The sequence below is a fragment of the Euprymna scolopes genome, chromosome 7 (assembly GCF_053919585.1).
Source record: "Euprymna scolopes isolate OS-2025 chromosome 7, ASM5391958v1, whole genome shotgun sequence".
NCBI classification, from domain to species: domain Eukaryota; kingdom Metazoa; phylum Mollusca; class Cephalopoda; order Sepiida; family Sepiolidae; genus Euprymna; species Euprymna scolopes.
The window spans coordinates 40,373,527-40,399,244 of NC_136488.1; the positions used below are offsets into that span (position 1 = coordinate 40,373,527).

Consider the following 25,718-nt stretch of genomic DNA (forward strand, 5'->3'; position numbering starts at 1 on the left):
ATCTAGTCTTTCATCATCGGTTCCGTAGCGAATGGTATATTATTTTTATTATTGGAATTCTTTGAGATGAGCAATTTGTATATTTATTTATTTATTTATTTGTGAAGCAACAACTATGAAGATGAGGATAACAGTTCACAAATAAAGATATACAATTTACTCATTTCAAGGGTTTCCAATAATAAAAATAAAAATCTGAACGTTTAAAAATATCAATTGCCTGAGAGTGCTCTTTTTGTTTTTGAATTACCGTTAGTGGTAATCGATGATTTCACTTAGTTCAATTCTTAACCCATGAAGTTGGTGGGGGAACATATAATAAAACAATTTGAATAAAATTAGATAAAAAAAGCTGATATACCAAAACAATACAACCAAATAAACTTATATCATGAGATTTGAATATTTCGTCTTTATTATTCAAAGACTGCGGTTAATGGAGATATGACCCGAAGCAACACAATATTTTTCGACTAATAAAAATCGTTTTAAACTCAAAATCTAACAAGCCGATGCAAACATAGAACCCCCTATAAAAGCACAGGAATAAACAGACAAAACAGATCCAACATAGTGTTGCTCAGAGCTTAACCTTGAATTTACCCCCCCCCCTGGGGGGGGGCGTGAAATGAGAAAGAACACTTCAAAACTCACAAGCATGTGTTCATATGCACTTACAAGAGGTCAGGCGAACAAAAGCAAATTGCTACTCACCAACACTAACAGAACAAGATAGGCACACGCACGCGCGCACGAACACACACACACACACACACACACACACACACACACACACACAGTGATATGCTGATTATTTCCACACACATATTCAAATTAACAAATATGCAGACATACACATCCTTAGCCCTCGTATCTGCTTGTTCACTGGACATTTTTCTACCAAAACAGGAGTTTGCATAAACTTTCCTAAATGAACATTTCCAAAAATGAATTTTATCTGCTATATCTACACAAATGTTTTGTCATTTAATCATGTTTTTCTTAATTTTTCATTTACAAAACTCTGTTCATGTGTTAATTTAGCACTTGCTAACCGGTGACCATTCTAGTCTATCAATATTTCATTCATTTTCATTTTAATATGCATGCCAAAGAATATCTTCATCATAAGTTAATCATCATAAGGAGCATGTATTTTTTACTTCTCAAAGTTTGTTTTAAATAGTTTGATAGATTTATATTAATTGTCAGCATGGTTCTTGACAATACTCAAATGCACAATCGTTGTCCAAGATAGGCTCACGAAGGCAAGGATTTACACCACAATTTTCTCACATAGATTAAAGTGTCCACAAAACTTCTATGGATTCGTGTAAGTTCTAAATCATGTTTGAAAACATGCACTTTTAAATATAAGAAAAATATTTCTGTTGAATTTCTTTAGATACATCTTGTATGCGAGTTATACGTTGTACCATGAAAAAGACTCGTCGTAGATAGACTAGCAGGTTACCCCCCCCGCCCCCCCCCAAGAAAAAAAAAAACAAACAAAAAAACTTATTCACTCCAACCAAAGCATATTGCTGAATATGATGGGCTATCACGATAGGAGCCAGATTTATAAGGTGGGGAGAGAGATTTGTGTAGCAAAATATATCTTTACATTACATTTAAATTGGTACTGTCATGGAAGCAGAATATATAGATGAACGTCTAAGTATAATCCTTTTTTCAGTTAGGTAATGCTAAGGACCCAAACAGCTTAGAGTTGTTCATGTATTTTTTACTTCTCAAAGTTTGTTTTAAATAGTTTGATAGTCGTCTTAGCTTCTATATCTAACTGTAACTGATTACAACTTTAAAATGAGTGAAAAAATGTAAGTCTTTATTAGTTATATATTTTTATATTCATATCACTTTACAGTGTAATGTAGATAAGAAGGTAGGTAGCGACCATATTGGTATATTAAGCCGATACAGCTTGGTTGGTTTACTTCAATAAAGTTGATTTTCTATATTTTTCAATTTAGATATCGCAGAGAAAATGTGGAAAATGCAGTAATTTTGGTATATATTAATTATATATAATTTAGATTGGTTGGGTGTTTTTGTTTTACGGCATATCAACCCTTTTCAGGTTATTTAATGCCAAATCCAGTTATTTTGAAGAAAATCTTTTTAATAGAATATATCTTTTTTTCAAGTCAGTTTCTATTTAACCCATAGTTAGGACTCTAACAGGTACTACCACTCTGGGTCAGAGTGGACCTGGGAGCAATGGCAATTAAAGGATGGCTCCACACTCCCCAAATCCCGCAAACTGGGACCTCACCATCAGATATAGTTTAAGGTCATATCCAGAACCTTTATAATTTAAAAGTAAAAAGTCTAAGTATTATATGAATATTGTAATTACCAAATTTATAAGTATTTTCAATAAAAGTATATATGTGTTAGATGAAGCAGATTTTCATTTAGAGAACATTAAACAGGAAGTAACTCTTTTCCCTAGTGATCTCACTTGTCTCAAAGACATCTGAAGTGCACATTCTCAAAAGAGGCAATCTTTTATTCAAACGTGTTACAGACCTCTCTCCAAGTAAGACATTTTTGGACCAAGTAATTCTTTTCTTCACTTGTAATGAAGAACACGTCTTAATTATCGATTTATGCAGGAATTTTATTCAATGCTTTTTATATTTGTCCTATATCTCACATCAATATCAGAAGGAAAGTACTACTAAAATTGAAACCTTGGTATTGTGGGTGGTTCATTGGATTTCTATCTGTTTGTTAACTGTTTCAGGAGGTTTGAAAACACTTTTTAAAGTTCATGGCAAGCTGGTGTAATGATTATCGTACTTGACTCACCGTTTTAAGGTTTTGGTTTCGATCTCAGCCCGAGTTTTTTTGTTTTTTTTACTTACAAGAAGTGAACTGTTTAGAAAAAAAACATAATACTTGCATGTATATATCTCAGTTTCTTCATTCTTTTAAAGGAATTTAACGTTACGTTTGATATCAGTCAACGCCGGGTTCATCTAGTTGTTAAATGGTGGGTATGTCAACTAGTAATTATTAAGGGTTTATATTTTCAGGATGTAAGAGTCGGCAGGGGTCAAGTGGTTAATCTTTTAATGCCATTGTTGGCTTGGGAACAACAGCTAGAGGAAATGGACAAAATAAGAAAAAAAAATACAAGATATATTCTTTTCCAGCTAAAATTAAAAATAAAAAGCAGAGTAGACAGAGTTCTAAAGCCTTGATGGTACTTTTGCAGATACTGGCCTAGATTTCAGTAAGGTTTGGCTCAGGCTCGATCCGCAGATGATATAAACTGCCAGAGTATGTCGAGTACTGATCAAGATGATCAGCCAATGAAAAAGCACCATTCGAAATGGAAGCAAACGACTTTTAATAAATTGGAAGAAAAAAAAAAATTATATTATGCATGAAAATGGAAGACACGGCAGACTCTAAGATGAATCTACGTACGTTGGAGAAAATGATACAAAGGCATTAATTTATTGCCAAATAAGAAAGCTATTAGTCTTGGAATTAAGGTACAAGACATGTACATGGAAATGGTCACTTAAGAAAAGAGTGTATGTGAGCAATGATTTAACTTGAAAATGCATTACTGCTCAATGCAGACAGTCGGCCTCCTTGCATACCGGAATATATTTTCGAAGTCTAAATTGGAAATCTCAAAAATTTTGAAAATTATTTCTTTGTGGGCACAGGACATGGCCACCACAAAAAAAATCTTCAGAGAGAATGTGGAATTGGGTTGGAGCATACTGTTACCGACTAGAGGAACTTCATTAGAGACATTTGTAAGGATTATTTCCTTAGGAAACCCTGGCAGATTGGAGGACCAGAATACATAGTGGAAATCGCCAAGTCTCTGTTTAACATTGGGAGACTCGTCGAACTGCTCTAGGTCTTTAGAATATATGGCACCTCTAACAGGAGAGTTTCTTGGTGATTGTATCAAATTGTAATCCTGAAACCCTTCTTCCTATAATAACAAGTGAAGCATGCATGCCCCCCCCCGTGAGTACACAGTGAATGAGGCATAAAAAAATGACTAAGTTCAGCAATTGCCCCCCACCTCATTTAGCCCCAAAAGACCCCAGGGGACGTCAAATCCTGGTGAAAATGAATAAACGGTGAAAATGAATAAACATATGTAAAGTTGAGTTCTGCACCATGCAAAAAAAGAAATGACTAAGTTCATCATTTGCACCCCACCCCCCATTTAGCCCCAAAAGTCCCCAATGCCTTAATATATTTAAATTTAAGTTCAGCTCCATGCAAAACTGCTAAATAGACATACACAGAAAATTTTGGACAAATATGGCAAAATAGTCCCAAAAATGGAGTGTTTTTATTAGCCCTAAAAGAGCCCCTGGGAAACATCCATAAGTTATTGCGAAGTATAGACAAACAAAATTATATAGAAATTAGTTAGTTACCACTTTTCCGAAAGTTTTATAAAAATCCAAGGCATCAATTTTTTTTAATAAGCACAAAAGTGTCAATTTTAGCTATTTTAACCTGAGGGAGGCAACCGGAGTTTTCCAGGAAAATCCGTTCTGTTACTTTTTTACTCATATCATGTTTAATGTTTGTGCAAAATTTCAAAAATTCCAAGGAGTGGTTATTGAGAAAAGTGTAGACAGATGAACGAACCGACAAGGGTGAATTTACAGGTCCATCCTCCTTTTGTTGTGGGGGACCAAAAAGATAAGTTCTCTCAGGGACTACAGTCATATCCGACTGTTGGAAGGCATACAAGGCATGCAACAAAAATGGGTTCCATCACACGACAGTCATAGACTGAATTTATAGATCCTGCAATGACAAAGGCTACAACTAATCATTTTGAGAGGATGCTGAAGGAGGCCAAACGATGCAACAAGAAAGAATGCGGAACCAGCCTGGAGCTCCTCAGTACTTACCTAATTGCATTTATGTAGAGACAAAAATTTAGAAACAATCCGTCATAGAAAGCTACCTGGTTGAAGAGCTTCCTTCAATTTCCTTTATCCCATCTCCTCCCTCTTTGCCATCGACAGCTGCCCTACAGTCGACCGTAAATATTTCTAAAGAGATATCCAGATCTCTAATAGGCCCCATTCCAACAAAAAACAACTATAAAAAAACATTGTTACATTAAAAAAAAATTCAACTTTGCTGAAAAAAATATATACATATTTCAACTTTTCTAAAAAAAAAATGTAAAGTTTTCAAACAAATTCATTCATCTTTTGTAAAATATTAAAGACAAAATTTTTCAACTTCAACTTTTCTTGAAAATAAATAAATAAATATATACTGCAAATTTTATTGAAAACAAAAAACAAACAGTATAAGTTTAAAAAAATAATCACATATTATCCTAATAATTCTTACAAGTTAAAAAAAATTGTTTAGTATTCATTAAACTTACGGTAGGTTTTTATTATTTAATTTCTATTTCTATTTTATTTTCGTTGTACTTAGTATGCGAAAATGTTATTTTACTTTTTGGTGTCTTATTTTGATGAAAGATGAGCAGATTCTAACAGTTTACGTCAGCAAATTCCAATTGAGCCAATGAAATGGAAATTCGAGTCAGTATGTGCAGAAGTTGCTTTCAGGACTGCCAGCAACCACTGTAAAAGAGTAATAAAAAATGCAAGAGAGCTATATGCCCAGTCTGTTAAATCCAAGGTAGCTGATCAGCAGCTTGGTTCCCACCAGTTTTGGCAAATAACAAATAGGATCCTGAACAGAAGTGTGCGTTCTATCCCAACCATTATCAATGGACCAGAGGTCATCTCGTCAGCGTCAGACAATGCCAAACTATTTGCAAAGAACTTTGCAGGTAATTCTACCCTATGCGACGAAGGCCATCAACTCCCCATATTTTCTCCTATAACACAGAACAAGCTAGGTAACATACAAATATCCGTGCATGAGGTCTCCAAGCTAATCAAGAACCTAGATTCCAGTAAAGCAACTGGCCCTGACGGCATCCCAATTATAGTGTTAAAAAAGCTTCAACCAGAACTTGCTCCCATACTTACGAAACTATTTAAGCGCTGCCTTAAGGAGAAGTGCTTTCCGACTCCCTGGAAGACCTCATCAGTTTGCCCTGTATTTAAGAATTCAGGTGATAAGTCATCTCCCTCTCAGTACAGACTAATAAGTCTCCAATGTGTTATGAGTAAGTTGCTGGAATCCATATTAAATAGAGAAATAGTCAACCACCTCAGCAGGAATAACCTTCTTAGTGACACACAATATGGTTTCTGCTCTGCAAGATCTACCGCAGATGTGCTGACGGTTATATCCCACAGGATTAGTGAATCTCTTGACAAAGGCTTCCTTTCTAGGGCAATTGCTCTTGACATATCAAAGGCCTTCAACAAGGTATGGCATAAGGGTCTACTTCACAAGATTTCCAGCTACGGTATCACTGGAAATGTTTTCTCAATCATTAAATCATTTCTCTCCGATAGGCTCATAAGAGTAGTGGTAGATGGACAAAAATCGGAGGCCTGCAATATAAATGCTGGAGTCCCTTAGGGGTCAATCCTAGGCCCAACTCTCTTCCTGATCTACATCAATGACCTCCCTAAACACATACTTAAATCATTCGTTGACATCTATGCTGATGACACAAGCATCTACGGCAACACATCAAAGGCTGTAAATGACAAAGTTCCCTCTGATTCTCTCTCCTCTGATCTCGAGCGTGTGGTTCAGTGGGGGAAAATGTGGCTGGTTACCTTTAATGCATCCAAAACCAAACTCCTATCCTTACATCATCAACGCTCTGATCCCCATCTGGCATCAATTGTGATGGATGGCTCTCGTCTGGGAGAGGCCCCGTGTTTTGACAAGCTTCTGGGTTTGACCTTTACTCCTGATCTGAAATGGAACACGTACATTAAGTCTGTTGCCAAGGTCGCTGGAAAGATGGTGGGATCCTTCTACCGCTCCAGAAGATATTTCACTACTGATGCAATTCTCTATCTATATAAAAGCCAAGTACGTCCAAGAATGGACTACTGTCGCCATATCTGGGCAGGAGCTGCAAAAAACAGCCTATCCTGCCTTGACAGAGTACAAAATAGACTTCGTGGCTTAGTGGGGGATGCCCTTTTCTCTACCCTGCAACCTCTCTCCCACAGGAGAGACGTTGCGAGCCTGTCCTTGTTTTATCGTTATTTCCATGGCAGGTGCTCGTCTGAACTCCAATCTCTGGCCCCCCTCGCCAATCTTTCACGAAAAACACCCGTTTAGCAGAATCCACTGTGAAAAATTTCCCCCACTCTTTATCTGTGCCTAAATCAAAACGTGGATTCCATGAACAAAGCTTCTTTCTTAGAACTGCACGCCTGTGGAACTCTGTTCCGTCTGCCTGCTTCCCACCGGACTACAACTTGGATGTCTTCAAGTCCAATGTTAACAAATTCCTAATGAGCCGCCCCCTTAAGTAAACACTTCACCAAATCTCCACACTAACGTAATGTACTTGCAATAACCCTTATCCCTGAGTGGCTTCCGGGCCTTGATAAGTGGTGATCACTGTGTTAAAAAAAAAAAAAAAAAAGTACCGCCTCGATTGTGCAACTAATCGTGTAAGAAAACTATGAAAAAAACATTAGTCTTTCTCTGCTTACTCCAACATTCTTCCCAGTTATCTTTGATATCTCCCTACCATTGAATTCTACCAATGCCGGTTCAGAAGAGGTAAAGTTGTGGATTACATAACCTTTACATCAGCGTAGACTCCTTGCACAGAAATTAACAGGAAATAGTAATCATGCACCAAGGATGGTTTATAACAAGTAAGATCTTTGTTTGGATGAATAACGCATACAGAAATATATCGGAAAGTTGAAATGCAAGATGTTCATTTCAACTTGCAGAAATATTTTTACTTCTTTCTGCGCATGCCCAAATTCAATTAATATCTTCAAGTCGTTTAATATCAAATCTTTCTTACCTTTGTCGATAGCTATATCGGTAGGAGACGCAGCCGGAGGGTTAAATGTTTTGGTTTCAATCCTTGCTGATGGCACCCAAGTGATTTACTATATATTAGTTACAGTAATATTCAATAGAGATTTGGCTCTGTACTAATAAATATGAAATCTGCATGAATTAAAATATATTAAAGCGTATTTTACAACTCGGCAAGGCCGGGCGACCTCCCCACCCCCTCACTGGTATACAAATAATTATATGGCTATGAATAGATTTTCAATATTTGCTTCAACAGTGCTCAATACATGAGTAGAGTTAGCAGTAGCATAAAAATATATCTATGACAAGTAAGCTAAACAGAAACGTCCATGTTCTATCATTGTAGCCTGGGGATTCCCTATGGAGATGAAACATGGATGCTTTTGTGTAACTTACTTACATAGATATATTTTCCTACTACTAATATATACATAACTTAATTTGGCATATAAATTAAAATAACTGATTGCATATGCATAGAAACGTGTGTGTGTGTGTATATATATATATATATTAGTCACCCACATACAGTACTGTTTCGCTGTTTCACAGCTCACAGACAAATATGTGTGCATAAATATTTACACATCTAAGTACAGACAATCAACTCTAGATACAATGACTTCTAAATTACAGATGTGTGTGTGCGTGTGTGTGTATACACACACACGTATACATACATACATACATACATACACACATGTGTGTATATATAGGTATCTATAGTTGAGGATTAGGGTAAAAGGTGTGCCAAAAGCTAGTGTCATTCAGTACATAATGTTTAGGTACACTTGTACCCAGATTATATTCCATTTCTTTCATCAACTCTGTCAATGAGTGCAGATTTTGGATAATGACGATTAATTACTGTTTTCCTTTAAGTAGTTTGTTGTTGTTGTGGTTGTTGTTGTGCCGAAAAGAAGTTCGGAGGAAGAGGTGGGGGTGTCGAATAGCAAGCCATTCTAAACTTGGGTACAGTCCCAGTTTAGAGTTCAAATCCTGGCTGAGGATAATTATTTTGCAGTTAGCTATTCTTAAAGTACAAGCAAACATTAAGTTGAAAGCATTTCTCTGTTGTGCGTACAAAGTACAGAACAACCAGCATTCTCAATTGGACCAGAGTATCTGCCAAGTTGGTAACACTAAGAAGCACAAACTTAGTTTTGTAAAAAAAAAAAAAAATGGATGACTCTTGATGTGAAGCCAATGTATTTAGTATTCAGTAATCAATCTCAGTCCATTCAAATCTATCAGGACGTTGGCTTTATGTAAACCAGAAGAAACCATTCAGTCGAAATCTTGGCAGGTTGATAGACGACATGAAAATATTATTGAGCTACTTATAGTATTAAGCACTTTTGAACTCATTGTATACTATTTACAAAATTTACCGCAAACAATCAAATTTGATAATATTCTTCATTATATATATATATATATATATATATATATATATATATATATATATATATATATATAGCAATATCCTTCATATACTATGTATCTATAAAAGTGAACGCGTGTGTGTGTGTGTGTGTGTGCATTTCCCTATGCTATAACTTTGTCAATTTTTAGTCTACAGACTCGAAATTTGATATACAAGGTACTGATATTTTGGAAAATCGATGTGAACGATTTGACCTTTGAGAACTCTACCAAAGTCCTCCGACCATTTTGGGTCTACACACTTGAAATTTTAGATATAGGTTCCTTGGACATGGATCTAACTTAATAACTTGATTTAAGCTCAAAACAATAAATGTTAAGGGGTCATAATAGGGATCAAAGTTAAAAAAAATTGACCACTGCGGTCTCATCCAAATTACTCAGACAATTTCTGGTCTAAACATTTGAAATTTTACATAAAGGGTATTCAGAGATAGGGCAAGCTTTTTCATCAGTTTGGATCGAAAATTTTTAGTTACCAATATAGAAATGTATGTATGTATTGTTTGCATGTCTGCCTAAAACTTTCAATAGAGGCGACGGATTTTACCAAGATCAGTATCGTTTTAAAGTTCGACCTTAGGAAATGATATAGTAATCTATATCATGGCTATGTGTGTGTAGTACAGAGAATCCCCCCAAAATTGTCAGCATACTTTAAGAAAATAAAACATCTCGGCATATATTTTCTTGAGAAAATAAACAAAATACCTCAGTATACTATGTTGGGAAAATAAACAAAATAATAATATACTATGTTGAGAATATAAACAAAATGCCTTAGCCATGTAAAAGAGAAAATCCAGCAGTGACAGGAATGTTATTGTTTACCAATTTGCCACAATACCATAATTACAGAGATCCATAGATTAATGCTGCACAAATTCTAGGAGTTCCAATGGAACAGGACAGACAACTCACCTAAGAAACGAAAATATTCATAGAACTAATGCAGATGTCAAAGATCATCGTTGGAGGAAACACCCAGAGGGAGAGAGAATTAAATAAAATTTGTAAATTATTTTTAGAGTTGCAGATGGATGACTGAAATAGGTTTGAATTCCAGTGGGCTAATATGTTTTTGAACTAATATTCCAAATTAAGAACTCAGTAAACTAATAAATTTCACCCAGGTCAGCAGGATGATGACAGCAATTAACTGAAATCGATTTTATTTCACAGACTAAAAAATGAGTCTATGATTTGTAAAATGTATACATTTTACCAAAGGCTTACAGTGCCTAACCACAAAATGTGCCTATATTCTTGTATATAACACGAAAAATCTTGTACAACAATTTATACACAATTAGACGTTCTTAAATTGGCTACTAAGCGATTAGGGGGCTTGGATTTTGATCAATTGGTTACAGATTCTATTTTTCTTTGTGGCACTTTTGTCGATAGCTTAGAACCCATATTCTACTGCTCAACGTAAGTTTTGTGAGCAAAATTAGGTATAACAGAAGCATTCAGAAATTGATGGATGCCATGATTTGGAATATTTTTTCCTTTTTTCGAGATCGCTCAAGACAAGGTATGAAACCACTTGATGTAAGAAGCTAAAAGAAATACTAGTTCAAAATAAAAAAAACTAGACAATGATAACTGTTAGATGGATAGATTCTGACCCAGAAAACAGTAATTCTTCTCCCTTTGTCAGAAACATCGCTCATGAAATGTTAAGACTAAAGGAGAAAATAAGGGAATTAAAGGTTACGAGGCCACAGAAAGTTAACCGACAGTCTATCATGATATAACGCTGCTATGACTTGAAAACAATTGTAGGACAATCGACATTACATTTCAGATTTTCAGAAATTAAAAAAATTCAAAACAGTTCTGCTAAAATTCAAATTTTTGTTTATATTTTAAAGTTCACGCCAAGAAAAGTATCGTTATGATTCTATAAAAGGAATTGCATTTTCGATGTTAAATTATTTTCAAGATTAAAAAAAATATATTTAAAATACCCAAAATACTGAAACATTTTGGTCCTTTTAAAGATACTCGACCCGTTAATCAAAGCAATCAAAAGTGCCGTTTCTATTTACTTACCGCCCCACGAGGGCAGAGTTAGACACAATTTTAACATGGGAAAAAATCCAGCTCCCCCAAAAAAGGGGCATCCTGGATAGGAACAAAAATTCCCTCAGTCTAGAATGGTTTCTCTTCCACTGACCGAGGACAGAAAAGGTTAAGTGTAGTATCAGAACAGATACTACACTCTGCTCCTAGCCAAAAGTGACAGTGAAAACTATTAAAAAAGGGCTTACACGAGTGTAGTTATTGTATTAACATGTCTTCCAACATTTTATGAGAAAGATTCAGCAATTGATTGTAATTTAAATGGCCCACTTCCTGTCTCTCACTTTAACGATCGCTTCATGAATAAAGGAGCACAACATTAATTAATACACACAACGATGGCTGTTATCAATACAAACAAAAGAGTTATGGATTTAGACGAGATTTAATATCGTGGGATAAAAACCCTATTATATATAAGAAAAAGAATAAAAGAACGACAATGAAAAAATATATACTAATGCATATAAATTTAATTGTTAATTAATTAGAGAGATTACATCAATTAGTGGTGTGGGATAAGTAAACTCTTTATACCTAGGTATTTCAAAGCCTAAGGCTTTTCATCAGAAGAGAGAAAGTGCTACGTAACATACAAGAGATACGACATATACAGAGAATGACACCAGGAGCGAAATAATGAGGTGTGAGAGGAAAAAGGGTAAAACATTGAAAATGTGAAGGAAGAAAATTATTGATATCATATTGTTGTGTCGTGGAACAACAGTGAAAATAAGAACAATCAAGTCGAGGTTCGGTTAAGGAACAAGTGTATTAGCAATAATGTACAAAGATAGGAAAGCATGTATATCTGCTGGGCACTCGGCTAGCAGTTGAAGTGCAGTCGCATCTCTCTCACCGGTGTTGGAATTACTAGCGCTATTTATAGTGCTAATCGGTGTAAATTCCTCTGTTCAAGGAAGGCCGGTATAACACATATAGTGGATATAGGTGGTATGTAAAGTGATTAAGGAGTTTACCATGGTAGGTAATACGTAGGGCTATGACAACAGAATATTCTTTTCAGTATTTTGACTCTCGGGTATATAGTAGTTATAAGATATTATCTTATGTTTTTAGATGGAGTGATGTGGTTATCGATTTATTAACTGTGTCTAACTGTGTCAGGTATATACTTAAGAATCAAAACAATGTTAAGAATATTCTCTTGTCACAGCCCTAGTTATAAGGTATATGTTCAATATGTGTGTCCACATTTTTTCCTCAATGTAATTCTCCCACCTCCCTCCCTCAACATTTTCAGTGTTTTACTCTTTTCCCTCTCATGCCCTATTATTTCACTCCTAATGTAGTTATGGTTAAACGTCACATCCTTAATATGTTACCTAGCACCTTCTCTCCTCTTCTGATGAGAAGCATTAGGCTTCGAAATACCTAGGTATAACAAGTTTACTTATCCTACACTCCTAATTGATGTAATCTCCCTATTGAATTCACAATTAAATTTATATGCATTAGCATATATTTTTATGTCATTCTTTTATTTTTTATCTTCTACATAAGTTCCACCTCAATTAGTTGAGCTTTGCATTATCCCGATAAGTCTCCACTTAAAGAATTTTTTTAATTCTTTCTGACTCTCCCCATACAAATATATATATATATATATATATATATGGGGAGAGTCAGAAAGAATTAGAAAAATTCTTTAATGCTCCCTATCTTAGGTTGAGCATTTGGGAAGTGATATACAAATTACCATTATGTGTAAACAAATTGAGCTTAGATACTTTGGACAATGTCAAAACATTGTTAATTCACTGCCCACATAGCAGCAGCCATATAGCACAACAGTTAGAAGTTCCGACTGCGTTTGGGCAATCGGGTTTCAATCCTGGCTTGAGGTAGTTGCTTGCCTAGCCGGACTGATGAGCTGTGAAACAGCGAAACAGTACTTTATGTGGATGACTATATATATATATATATAAGTGACCTTGTCTGTTTGTCCTGATGAACGATCTCTACCAAACCCCTCACTTTTTGCTCTATATATCAAAACTTGATATATAGGAGATTTGGACCTGTGGAATAAATTCGATTTGATTTTTAATCGGTAAAAATAGCTATCAAGAGGTCAAAACTGAAAAACATTTGAACTTGGCATGCGTAAGTTGACTTAAAGTGCTCTTCTACGCATGTGCAAATATACATTTATAAGTTAAACAATATTATTTTTTGCAAATTTTTGTATGTGTATGGATTTAGGTCAGACTGTGAGCCTGGAGAGCTATATGTTTTGGTTTCGATTTTAGCTGACGGCACTCAAGTCGATTATTTTTGAATAACTACTATATATAGAGTACAATATAATAATCGACAGAGAATTGACTATAATAATAAATACAAAATCTGCATAAATTAAAACGTCATATGCAAGCATATTTTACAACAGGACAACGCCGGGCAGCCTACTAGTAGAGTTATAAAATGATTAAATTTGTTAAAATTGTGAGAATCTATGATTTAATTTATTAAAATCAAATTTTTAATATCGCATTTCATGCTACGTTACAGACAGACGTATCTCTCTCATATATATATATACACACACACACACACGTTTCGTCTGGTCTTCATTCTTTGATTGTCACCATGTGTGTGGTCTGATCTATATTGTTGCAGCGTCGAGAGACTGCTGATTGGCTACTCAACCTAGGCTAACAAAACTCATGCATGGAAACACAATGGCAACCGGTTGACGGTCTCAAAGGTTTTATTGGAGAGAGAAGTTCATTTACAAGGGAGAGAGACCAAAAGAGGATAAAATCAATTCGCTGTTACTTAATTTTATTAATTAGCCTTAAAAATGGTCGATGAACTGATAATCTTGAAGAAATTTCACTTAGGTCCCTAATGTCTAATCCATCTGCTTCCTCACCGTAAACTCCCTTGAAACTCTGCACTGTCTCAAACATGTGTTCTAATTGATTATGTAACATCACCAACAACTACTTCTAACACATTTTATCCAAAGAGCTGAATCCTTGCAGCAATTACATCAGATACACTGGGTCTAGCCCTGTCCACCACTAGGCTGTCTCAACATACACCCAAAGTAACCTCCTGAAATCCATACCAATCAACACAATCTCCAGGGTCTCAATAAATAACACAATTTTTCATCTATGGATTTTTTTTTTACAGGGAATCACCACTTATCAAGGCTTGGAGGCTACTCAAGGATAAAGCTTAATGCATGTAAGATGGCCAGTGAGTTAACAGCTTAATGATCAGTAGTGATGAAAATTGGGTAGAATTTGATTATTTAAGAGCATGTTCATATTGGACTTGAAATCAACCATGCTGTAGTCAGCTAGAAAGTATATCCATGGTATAGAATTTCACAGGCGAACAATTCTAAGAAAGAAACTTTGTTCATGGAATTTGCATTTAGATTTAGGCACAGATAGAAAGTGGGCGAAATTGTTGACAGTGGTTGTAGCTAGAGTATTGTTTGCTGTGAATGTTTTGCAGAATGAATCATAAAGTTCAGTTAATTACTTGCCATGAAAATAAAGATAAAGCAGAGATAGGCTTACAACAGCTCATCTGTGAGAGTGAATTTGCAAGGAGGAGAAAAGGACAACACCTACTAGGTTTTAAAGACGGTTTTGTAACCTGTCAAGGTAGGAAGTGGTGCTCTAAACAGCTCTTCCCCAGATATAATTCATTTTAGGACATATGTGGCTTTTATACATGTAGAGGATTGCATCGGTTAAGCAGAAGCTATCATTTGCAAAGTAACTGATTAGAACACTGTCATTTTCAAATCTAATGTAAATAAATTCTTGTTGAGTCATCTCTTTAAATAATCTAGTGCTACTCAATTTTCACAGTCACTGATCATGTTGCCTCATCATCTACCTAACACATAATAACCCTTATCCTAGAGTGGCCCCCGAGCCTTGATAAATGGTGACCCCCAAGTAAAATATAAGAACACAAACAGAAGTAACTGCTAAAAATTTGAATAGTAAAATATTAAACCATGTACAATCTATGTCATATTCTCCCATTTAAATTTCATAGCATAGTAATTTTAAATGGTTTCAATATCTCATCTATATAATATGCTGCTTGTTCCTTTCATAGTTAATCTATAAATTGCTCTTTGGAAAAAGTCAAATATAATTTTTGAAGACCAAATTGCTTTAAAAAAAATGCCAAATTCGGAAACACTGAATAAGAATATGAGAGTGACCTACCTCCCTTTGATGTAATCTCGTTTTCGAATATCATAATAATATATGATCATTGTTGTAATGGTGTGAGAAAGGAACTCTTAGTAATTTCGACGTGCAGTGGTTTTTCACTGAAGAAAGAAGTCAGTGAAACGTTATGTAAAAACAACAAAAAAAATACGAAAGAAACAGGACAAAGAAAAAGAACATTGTCTGCCAAGAGATGCTGGACTGAAGGAGTAAATTAAAGATTGCCTTTTACAATGTGATTTTTTTATTTGTATTGAACTATGTATCACAATATTACCTTCTGAGTATTTATTAGTACTTATTGATTTATCTCATTTGGGTCGGTTCTATACAATGGACATTATTTTCATAGAAATTTTAATAAACTCATAATTGCTACGTGCTATTGGTTTTTCTGTCTAAAAAATAATTTTTTTATCAAAACATTTGTTGATTAAATATATTTCCCATTCTATGGAATTTCCACAACTCCGGTTAGTAAATAGCACACTGTTTTACAAGATTTACTATTGAAATTAAACATTGGTACAAGTTTTTAAGTATAAAATTATTGCTTCTAAATGACATAAGTATCCTTGCTAATAAATAAAAAAAAATTGTTATTAAAATGCAAGTGGAAAAGAAAAACTGGCAAACCAGTTGACATCTTATTTGACAAATTATTTTTCAACAAGCATGGCAGTGGTTAGGGGTTACAGTTAGGAATAAACTTTGCACTTGAATAATTCTTTGAATACTAGCAGCAGCTATTGAAATACGTAGTGACACATATAGTAAGTCAGTTGGGGAGAGGGGGGGATATTTATTATTATAATCAAACTGAGTTCATGAACATTTTAAAACTTTTCCTATATACATAAATTACATAAAATACATGCTAAAGTATATTCGAGCTTTTTGGTTTGAGTTATCAAAATCAAAGTGGAATAGTGATAGTGGTCTAACAGGGTATGAGTATGCCAAATAATAAAACACATACACACACACACACATATATGAGAGAGAGAGAGAGAGAGAGAGAGAGAGAGAGAGAAAGAGAGAGAGAGTGAGTGTGTGTGTGTGTGTATAAATTAAGTGAGTCAGACTTTAGAAGTTTGACCTAAATAGAAATTAAGCTGACAAATCAAAATTTTATTCTGGCTAGCCTATTTTTATTCATTATTTTTACACCATATTCTTTGTGATAAAATAACGTACTTTGCATCAGTTTCTTTCAGAAAATATCCATTTCAGCACATATTGATAATAGGACAAATTTTGCCCCCTCCATAAATGATTAAATAATAAGTTTACGACATTAATAACAAACAATTTTACATCGCTCTATCTACTTTAGTGATCAGATATAAAATTACATGTGTTTAAATTAACTATTACACCTTTTATTTCTTAGATTTATTCATGTAGCAATATTTGTAGGTAATATAACATTCATTTATCTACTTATATTGTTGTTTCCATCACATAAGCGATCGATAATTATGTCAGCATAAATTTTTGGTGAATATTTTCATAATGAAACAGTAGAAATGCGATATTCGTTTTCAGCATAGCCAAAAACCTATATAATTTGTCAATTTAACAGTGAATGTCCAGTTGCTATTTAAGTAAAAAGAAATACCTTTTATTTTTTTTTACTCTTAATTTGATTATAGATTTTCATTAGTCTCGGAGATATGATTTCTTATTTTAAGTTAAATTAGACCTATTTCGATAAGGAGATTTTCATCTATTTACAAAGGTTTATACATAGAAAAAAATGAACGACATTTTGCATGGAGATAATTACAGAGACACGTAGAAAAGCACTACAATAGACTAAAATATATGAGAGAGAGAGAGAGGGGGGAGAAGGAGAGAGAGAGAGAGAGAGAGAGAGAGATAAAAATCTGCCCTTATAAAATGTTAAAATATAGATCCTATAGTTTCTTTCCAGTTTTATCTTTAGTAATAAAATTGACATAGAACGAAATAATATATTTTTGAAACATGTTCTTCTTCATCGATTTTGTAATAGAATTTTTGTGAATTATGTCTCATATGTTTGCTAGAAAATATTACATGGTGTTTTAATGCAAAATATTACACTTTTTAGCCGGACAAAAAAAACGAATAAAAATTATAGCCCGTTGACTAAGAATTAGTGTTTTATGCTAAGTATATGGTTGAATATGGTTACATTTGTGCTCATTTTTGCATTAAATACTGATCCCTAATAGTCCCTAACTGTGCATCAAACGGATGCTATAATACGTAGTTAGATTCAAAGGTCCATATAAAATTTCAGCCAGAGACGCCCAATAGTTTTTTAGAAAACTTCTAGAGTAAATGTGACTAATCTATTGATTCATATTAATCTCTAACCGTGCATCGAACTGCTATCATAATACTTAGTTCGCTGCACCTTATCATAACAATGGTCCATACAAAATTTTACCCAGATCGGCTCAGTAGTTTCTGAGAAGAAGTGAAATGTATAGACAGACAGAAAGACAAAGAAAATTATAATACAGATATTATGAATGACAATAGTCCGTGTGTAAGAGTACATACCGTACTTACTTGTGTGTAAGTCGAATTTCTGGGAGACGATTTTAAGGTTATTTTGGGGGGTTGACTTATACATAGGTAATGTTTTGGGAAATATCGTTAAAGAGAAACTCGGTGCTCGATCATAACATGGAAAATGCCATTTTGTTTGTGCGCTCTGTATATACCGGTAATCCTAGCAATTAATCGCATTCCTTCCGAATTCCATTGCAGTGCGTTTGCTACCATGTAAGCACATGCACGGTTTTTCAGTGGGAGGCTTAATAATAATTGGAATAGCTCTCGCAATGTTCACTTTCTAGATGTGGCTATCGGCCTAAGTTCGAGATGTATTCGGTGATGATATGACGGTTTTTTTTTTAGCAGGTTAGGAAACGTAGTGTTTACGATATGTCGTTCTCCCCTAAGTTCAACAAGTTTAAAAAATTTAATGACAACTATTTAATGAAACCATTTGATGGCATTTAACACATGCGTTCACATTATTACTGTATATTATGTCTCGTGCAATGTATGCGTTTACGTTATTATGGTACGGGACATAAATTATATCTAAAAACAGTAATTGCACCTGGAATCTACAGAATGTCATTTTGTCTGATTAGCAACATTGGCATTCGTTGCATGTAAGTGTGTAGCGGGTTGGTTCTATATATGAAAATGGAATAGACTACACTTGCATAAATACACGTATTATCGCTCGCGAATGCCGAGAAACAATTTATAATATGTCTTACAAAAAAAAAAAAAATACTAAAAAGGAGATTATCTGTGCAAGAAAGAGCCATGAGACAGACCATTTAACTTGTCTACATCTTTTACACCTCAAATTAAAAAAACTAAAGTTCAAATTAAAAAAACACAACTTCAAATTAAAAAACACAACTTCAAATTAAAAAAACTAAACTTCAAATTAAAATACACAACTTCAAATTAAAAAAATCCAAGTTCAAATTAAATTAAAATTTTATTACATGATAGATAAACCATTTATTCTCCAACAGGGAGGTCCTCTTCCCTGAGACATCTAGCGTGATGGCGTTGAACCCGATTACAGAATGCCTGAGACATGGCAGGAGTTACCACTTGGTAGGCTCGGTCGATGGCGGTCTCCACAAGACGAAGACGGTGCTCCACTTTTGTGATATCTTCCGGTTGTGGCACATGTATAACGCTCGGTAGATCCCTCTTGATGACGGCTTTGATGGCTGACCAGGCCATTTCGATGGGGTTGAGAGCCGGGCTGTATGGAGGCAAGCGAATAAACTCCACTTCTGCAAAAGCTGCCTGGTCGTGTAGTTGTTCCACTCGGGAATGGCACGGGGCGTTGTCAATTACCAAGGCTACCTGTCCGGCATCATATCCCATTGCGAAGACAGAATTGAGTAGTTCTGCAACCCATTGGTTGACATCCGGGTGCTTGTAGGCGCCACGCCTGCGGGTGAAGTTGATGAGTCCCTGTTGACTAATACCAGCAACCATGTGAATATTTGGACCTTTCGAGCCTGGAACATGTAGCACCACTCTCTGGCCCCTCGCGGATCGTCCAACGGTCCGAGTACAAAATAAGTTCACGTTTGACTCATCCAAATACACCACATGTTTACCAGCTCCCAATGCGGCCATAACCCTTTCTACATAGATACGACGTTTTACCTTATTCTCTGGAGTGTTGACATTCTCGGCTTGCTTGTGAACCCGTTTTACAGTGAAGAGTCTACCATCGAGATGGTTATTTATGGTAGTAACGCTGATTGGGGGGTTGATTCCATGCATCTCCGAAATCTTCAAGGCCAACTCCTTGAGAGTGATGGTAGGATCTTCTCCGATTATATCAAGCATGTTGTTGACCATGTCCGGATTCACTTTCCCATGTCGCCTTCCACCCCGCGGCTTATCCTCCACGTCTTGCCCCTTGGCCTGTTTATTCACCCAGGCGTACGCGGTGTTCCTATTTATCCCACAGTTCTCTGCGACAGTTGTCCAGTCCCTGCTATTTCGAGCGGCTTCCAGAATCCGACGCTTAGGAGAATTTCGATTGCGTTTGTACTGACCACGTACTGTGCCTCTCTTGACTCCTCTACTTGATCGCACAACTACCGGAGATCCATTGTTATTTTCCATATTTTAAATTATTGTAATGTTAATTGTTAGAAACTTTTCTTTTTTTATTGTTGCAAGCAACTACAAGTAATAGTGGGTAATTTGCATAAGTGATGTTATGCAAATTACCTTACAAAGTTTGAGTATGAATAATTCTAACATAATGTCACGTGCTTTTAAATTGAACTTGGGTTTATTTAATTTGATGTTGTCTTTTTTTAATTTGAAGTTATGTTTTTTAATTTGAAGTTTAGTTTTTTTAATTTGAAGTTGTGTTTTTTAATTTGAAGTTGTGCTTTTTTAATTTGAAGTTGTGCTTTTTTAATTTGAGGTGTAAAAGGTGTAGAATCTACAGTCGACTTATACACAGGTAATACCTAAAATGACACAATTTTTGGTCTTAAAATACACATCGACTTATACACAAGATCGACTTATACACAAGTATATATGGTAAATAATTACAGGGATAACAAGTAAAGAAAACCAATGCTTTTGGTTAAGACATTTTTCAATCTTTGAGACTGTAGTTTCAGTTAGAAACGAAAGATTTTTTGTAGATGAACCTCGCCACTCGCCACTAATTGAAAAATAAGTTTGAAAAAATTTTTTTTAAATCGTCCCACAAGTTATGCGCAGTACGCTCACATGTCCTTGACCTGCTTTTCTGGTCCTTTTTTGTTCTTTTGTTTTTTTATACCAAAAAAGACATATCGTTGCTGTAGCAAAGAGGCTACCGTGATAGAGACAAGATTTGTTACAAGAACAAGTCGCCTGTTCTTGTAAGTGAGTAAATATGAGATAGGATAGCCTACGAAGCTAATTGAGAATTCCGATCATAAGTTAAAATAAATAATACAGAATATTATTGAAACTGGAATGTAGAATTAGCCATTGTTTAGTTCACATAAAATAGTTTATTGAAAAAGGAATGCAATGATGAATTTTGTTTCTGTTAAAGAAATGAAATTAAAATAAAGAATTTAAAAACGAACAATGGAAAATGTTAAACATATTTGTAAAGTGGGTTAGGAAAATTAGGTTAGAGAAATTGTTCTTTTTGTAAACATGTGAGGAACAAGGCATGTTCAGACACGTGAGGCGTGTCGGGCCACGGGATCGAAATGCACATGTTTAGTCATGCAATGTCATGAGTTCTCAATATAGAGAGCTTTAGGTCAGTAAGTCAGAAGTCAGGGGAGAAGAGAGAAGTCAGAGGTCGGACAGGGTCGGACAGACAGAGCTGACATTCCGCCTTGGAAGCAAAGGTGAGAAGCAGGAAATCATGTAGAGACGTTGAATTCCTTGATGCAAAGCCACTGACTGGTCGAATGGAATAAACGAACAACTTCATAATTTTGTATCTGCGTCTTCGTGTTATGTTATTCAACAGAAATGTATTGTGAATTTGTATTATAGACTTGTGTTCCACACATCTGTAATTATAAGACTGTGTATAAACTCATCTAAGAATGTCTCTATCATCTTAAGAATGCGTCTCCCCCTCAACTATTATAAATAATGAATGTTCTTTCATTATAATAAAAGACTGAAATCCTCATCTCAAAAATAGGTAAAGAAATATATATGTGTCAATGTTATAGAAACACTCCCATTCACAGAACTGTAAAACAGTATAAATATCAATATCTCTATCTATATATCTATATCCTCTCATCCAAAGTGTAATACATGTCTCTATTAAAATGTTCCTGTCTTTCTTAATATATAAGACCTTTCTATCTCATAATACGAACAGTCAACAACAAACACCTACAACATAAGATTTATATAGGTAGGAATGTGTGTGGGGAGTGGGAAGGACGATTTTTGTTTACATAGATAATGGTGTAGTTTGTGACCTATGTTGAAATCGACTTTTTATCGACATCTTTCAGCCGTTTATGTAAACTACCAAAAAATGCCGAAGCTCTTAACCAATCAGATTGCAGCAGACGACAATTGTCCATTGCAAAGTCAATAAAGCATAAAATTCAACAATTGAAGAAAATTGATTATAACAATCATAAATTTCATCAAAATTAGGACAGACGATTCATGTCATAGATTTTAATCAAAATTGTAAGAAGGATTCTAAGCATGAGGTTTAGTATCGCTATATATTGATTTTAATCTTCATAAGAAAACATAAAATTGGCACAAAAGTGTCTAGTTTGGAAATGGATTATATTATCGTGAGATGGGTATTTCTCTAGTATTTTTTATACAATAATGTATCAGTAACCAAGATGCAACCACCTTGAAAAATGACCTCTCTTGGTCAATCAAACAATGCTAATAATAGGGTTTTTTTTTATATTACACACACTTTTGGTAAAAAGTTAAAATAAATTTAATTTAATGGTTGTATACAAGACGTTTTGAAATAGTGCCGAGCAGTATTTTTTATTAGAATACTCTCATGTTATGAAACCAAACCCCTTCTAAACGGGAACTTTTTTTTATCTAATCTTTTAATTTGATCCTTAATTTTTAGTAATCAAAGATTTTGAGAAAAATTTAAAAACTAGATTTTTTTCTTGCATGCTACTATTACTGTATACCTTGGTCTGAAATTCATTTATGGAAAATAAGAAAAAGCGTGTCATGTGGATTTCGATAATAACGGATGACCGTAAGCATTAACGCATCAACTGATACTGCGCTACTGGCATTTGTTTCCGCAATCCACGCTTCAGCAGGATTCTTTTCTCGTACCTTGAATACCCGGATTAATTAAACTTAATCTATTTAAAAAAAACAAATTATTTTAAAGTAACCAATAGATTAGTCGTTCATTTCTCTGCTATACCAAAAACGAAATTAAATGGAGCCATAATTTAAGTGCACACATTAAAGGGTTTCAATTACATATTGGAATTTTTAACGCCTACATTGTTTTTTCGTCGCACTTTACTTAATAACCCAATTAAAATATAGACGAATTCACAACACACATGAAAACCCAAATTGAACTCACCAACGAAACACACACATACAAAATCAGAAAATTCAAATTTAAATAATTCGAATTATTTGACTCATCAACAGTTGTTCTGTCAACTTGGACAACATCTGCTATCTTCAGAATTCGACTGATCTCATGCATCAATTGTCCTCAGATTACGCATGGAACCAATTTTGTTTCGCGAAATTGATTCAGTTGAAACCAGCACAGAGTTATTTTTCTGAGAGCGGCTGCCGCACCACACAGAGGTGCTTAATTCAGCGCCATTCCCGTAACATCATTGGGAATGAGGTTTATGTCATCAAGACCTATGCTGTTACAGCTGTTAACGAATTTGCTCTGCACTCCCCCACCTCTCCTTCAGATTCAGTGTTGATCGTCTGCTTTCATTCATAACGTAGTCAAATGAGGTCTATTTCTGTCAGGTTTACATCAATTCTTAACCCGGTCAACCTAAACAGAAGTGATGATCATCAACCTGACGACATAACACTCTTTGCTTTTAGAGCCGGAGATCCATTCATATAGGATGCTACTTACTTCGATTCTTTTATCGCATCAAGAATTGTGAAATATACTGTCAATCCCGGCACTGCAACTCAATTTGTTAAAACTAGGGGAGGGGGGGGGGGTACGGCTAACGCCCAGTTCCATTTTGAAGAACTATCTTAGTCAAACCGGCAGGAGTCAACCATCCTGATACTTTAGGATTGATACTGGATAGATGATAGCAACGGAACGATCACAGAGAAACTTATTGGATGTCTGTCAGTCACATCTCCTTCGCCATTATTCAATGCAATACTATGTCCAGTGTGACATCATAAAACGAGTCTAATCTTGTTGAAGAAAACAAAAAATTTGACCTCATTTGAAGACAAATAACTAGAGACTTATTGAAAAACACTTATTTCAAATAAATATTTCCTGTTTGAAATAAAAAGAAAAGAAAACGTGTTGTAAAACGTATGAATAGCTTTAAAGATCATTTTCTTTTCATACAAAAATTTAAGTACTCTAGTAAAAATTTGTTTATCACAAGATTAATATGTGGCACAAAAAGACGGGTGATATCTATTGACCTAAGTCTTAAAAAGGCCAAGAAAGTCAGCAGGAAGAGAGTACCGCAAATCTGCAGTTCTTGGAAAGAAGCTACTGGAATATTGACGCTATATTATAATGAGGTATAAAAACAGTAAATTGACGAAGACCACTAGACCAATAAGTCAAACGTGCTAAGGAAGCAATAAATAGATCAGACAATTTTGAAGAACATATGCCATAATAGAATTTATAGAAAAGACTGAGGCTGAGACTTCCTAAAATTAAAACAGAATTTTACTTCTGGCGAGTTAAAGTTCACTTGTACGTTTTTTGTTTTTGTTTTTTTAATGAGGGGTGGGATTGAGAGCAATCGGTAAAAAAAAAAAAAATACTCGGTTATAATTTCGCCCCTCCATTTTTTTTTTTTTTTTTTTTTTACTTTACCGTTTTTTACCTTACCATTGTTAAAGGGACATAACTTATTTTCAAAGTTCTTTTTTCCACCTTAAAGTAAAAAAAAAAAAAAAAAAAAAAAAAAAAAGGCCATAATTTCATTCTTTCATAAAACAACACTTAATTACCCAAGTTCAGCAAGGTGACAATTGACGTGTCCTTTGTTCATTTGAAACCTGAACAAAAAAATAAAATAATCTTACCTTTTCCGGAACTCCACGATGGTCTTCACTGCCTTGCCAAAATCGCCGAACGTAGCCTTTGATATATCCGACCAATTTTTTTTTGTAAGGAAAGTCCGCTTTCCATATTAATGAACCGTAACCAAAAACCCACATAGCCGCGTGTTTCGTAAAGGTGGGCAATTCTATGTAGTAAATCAATGGGAGAATCGGTTTCTCCTAGTTTATTATTCCTTTATGGTTAACCGGGTATGATTTTGTCAAGCAGGGTGGTTGCTGTCACGCGTATATTTAAATGTGTCAACAGTTTGTGTTTTTGTTTTGTTTTGTTGTTTTTAATGTTTTTTTAAAAATTTTTTTCTCTCTCTTTTTGTGCGTGTATTCCCGACTCAGATTTCGCGCTGTGAAGATTTGGTGATGATTTCTTATCGCTGAATAAAAATACAAAAATAAGTTATTGCTGTGAAAATATAACATAATAAACAAAAATATATTTATTACTAAAATGAGCCAAAGATTAAAGTTAAAATAGTGCTTCCATAGAATAGGACCCGACAAATGTGAAGATTAGACTACGGCTACGCTAATTAAAAAATTTTTTTTTTCAAAAAGTCTTTATGCAATAGTTCAAAAACTATATTTCTTAAAGATTATGACATACTGATCGTA

The 25,718-nt window shown here is 34.7% G+C and overlaps 1 protein-coding gene across 3 annotated transcripts in view; it reads right to left on the minus strand.

Annotated features, from left to right (window-relative positions):
- The window catches only part of LOC145279690 (putative glutathione-specific gamma-glutamylcyclotransferase 2), a 105,190-nt gene that overhangs the window by 63,937 nt on the left and 15,535 nt on the right, over positions 1 to 25,718 (minus strand). For all 3 annotated transcript variants that reach the window (XM_080130967.1, XM_080130968.1, XM_080130969.1), the window contains exon 2: positions 25,071 to 25,480. In XM_080130967.1, the coding sequence (XP_079987093.1) occupies positions 25,071 to 25,205 (135 nt within the window). In that variant the 5' untranslated portion in view covers positions 25,206 to 25,480. The remainder of the gene's footprint in view (positions 1 to 25,070; positions 25,481 to 25,718) is intronic.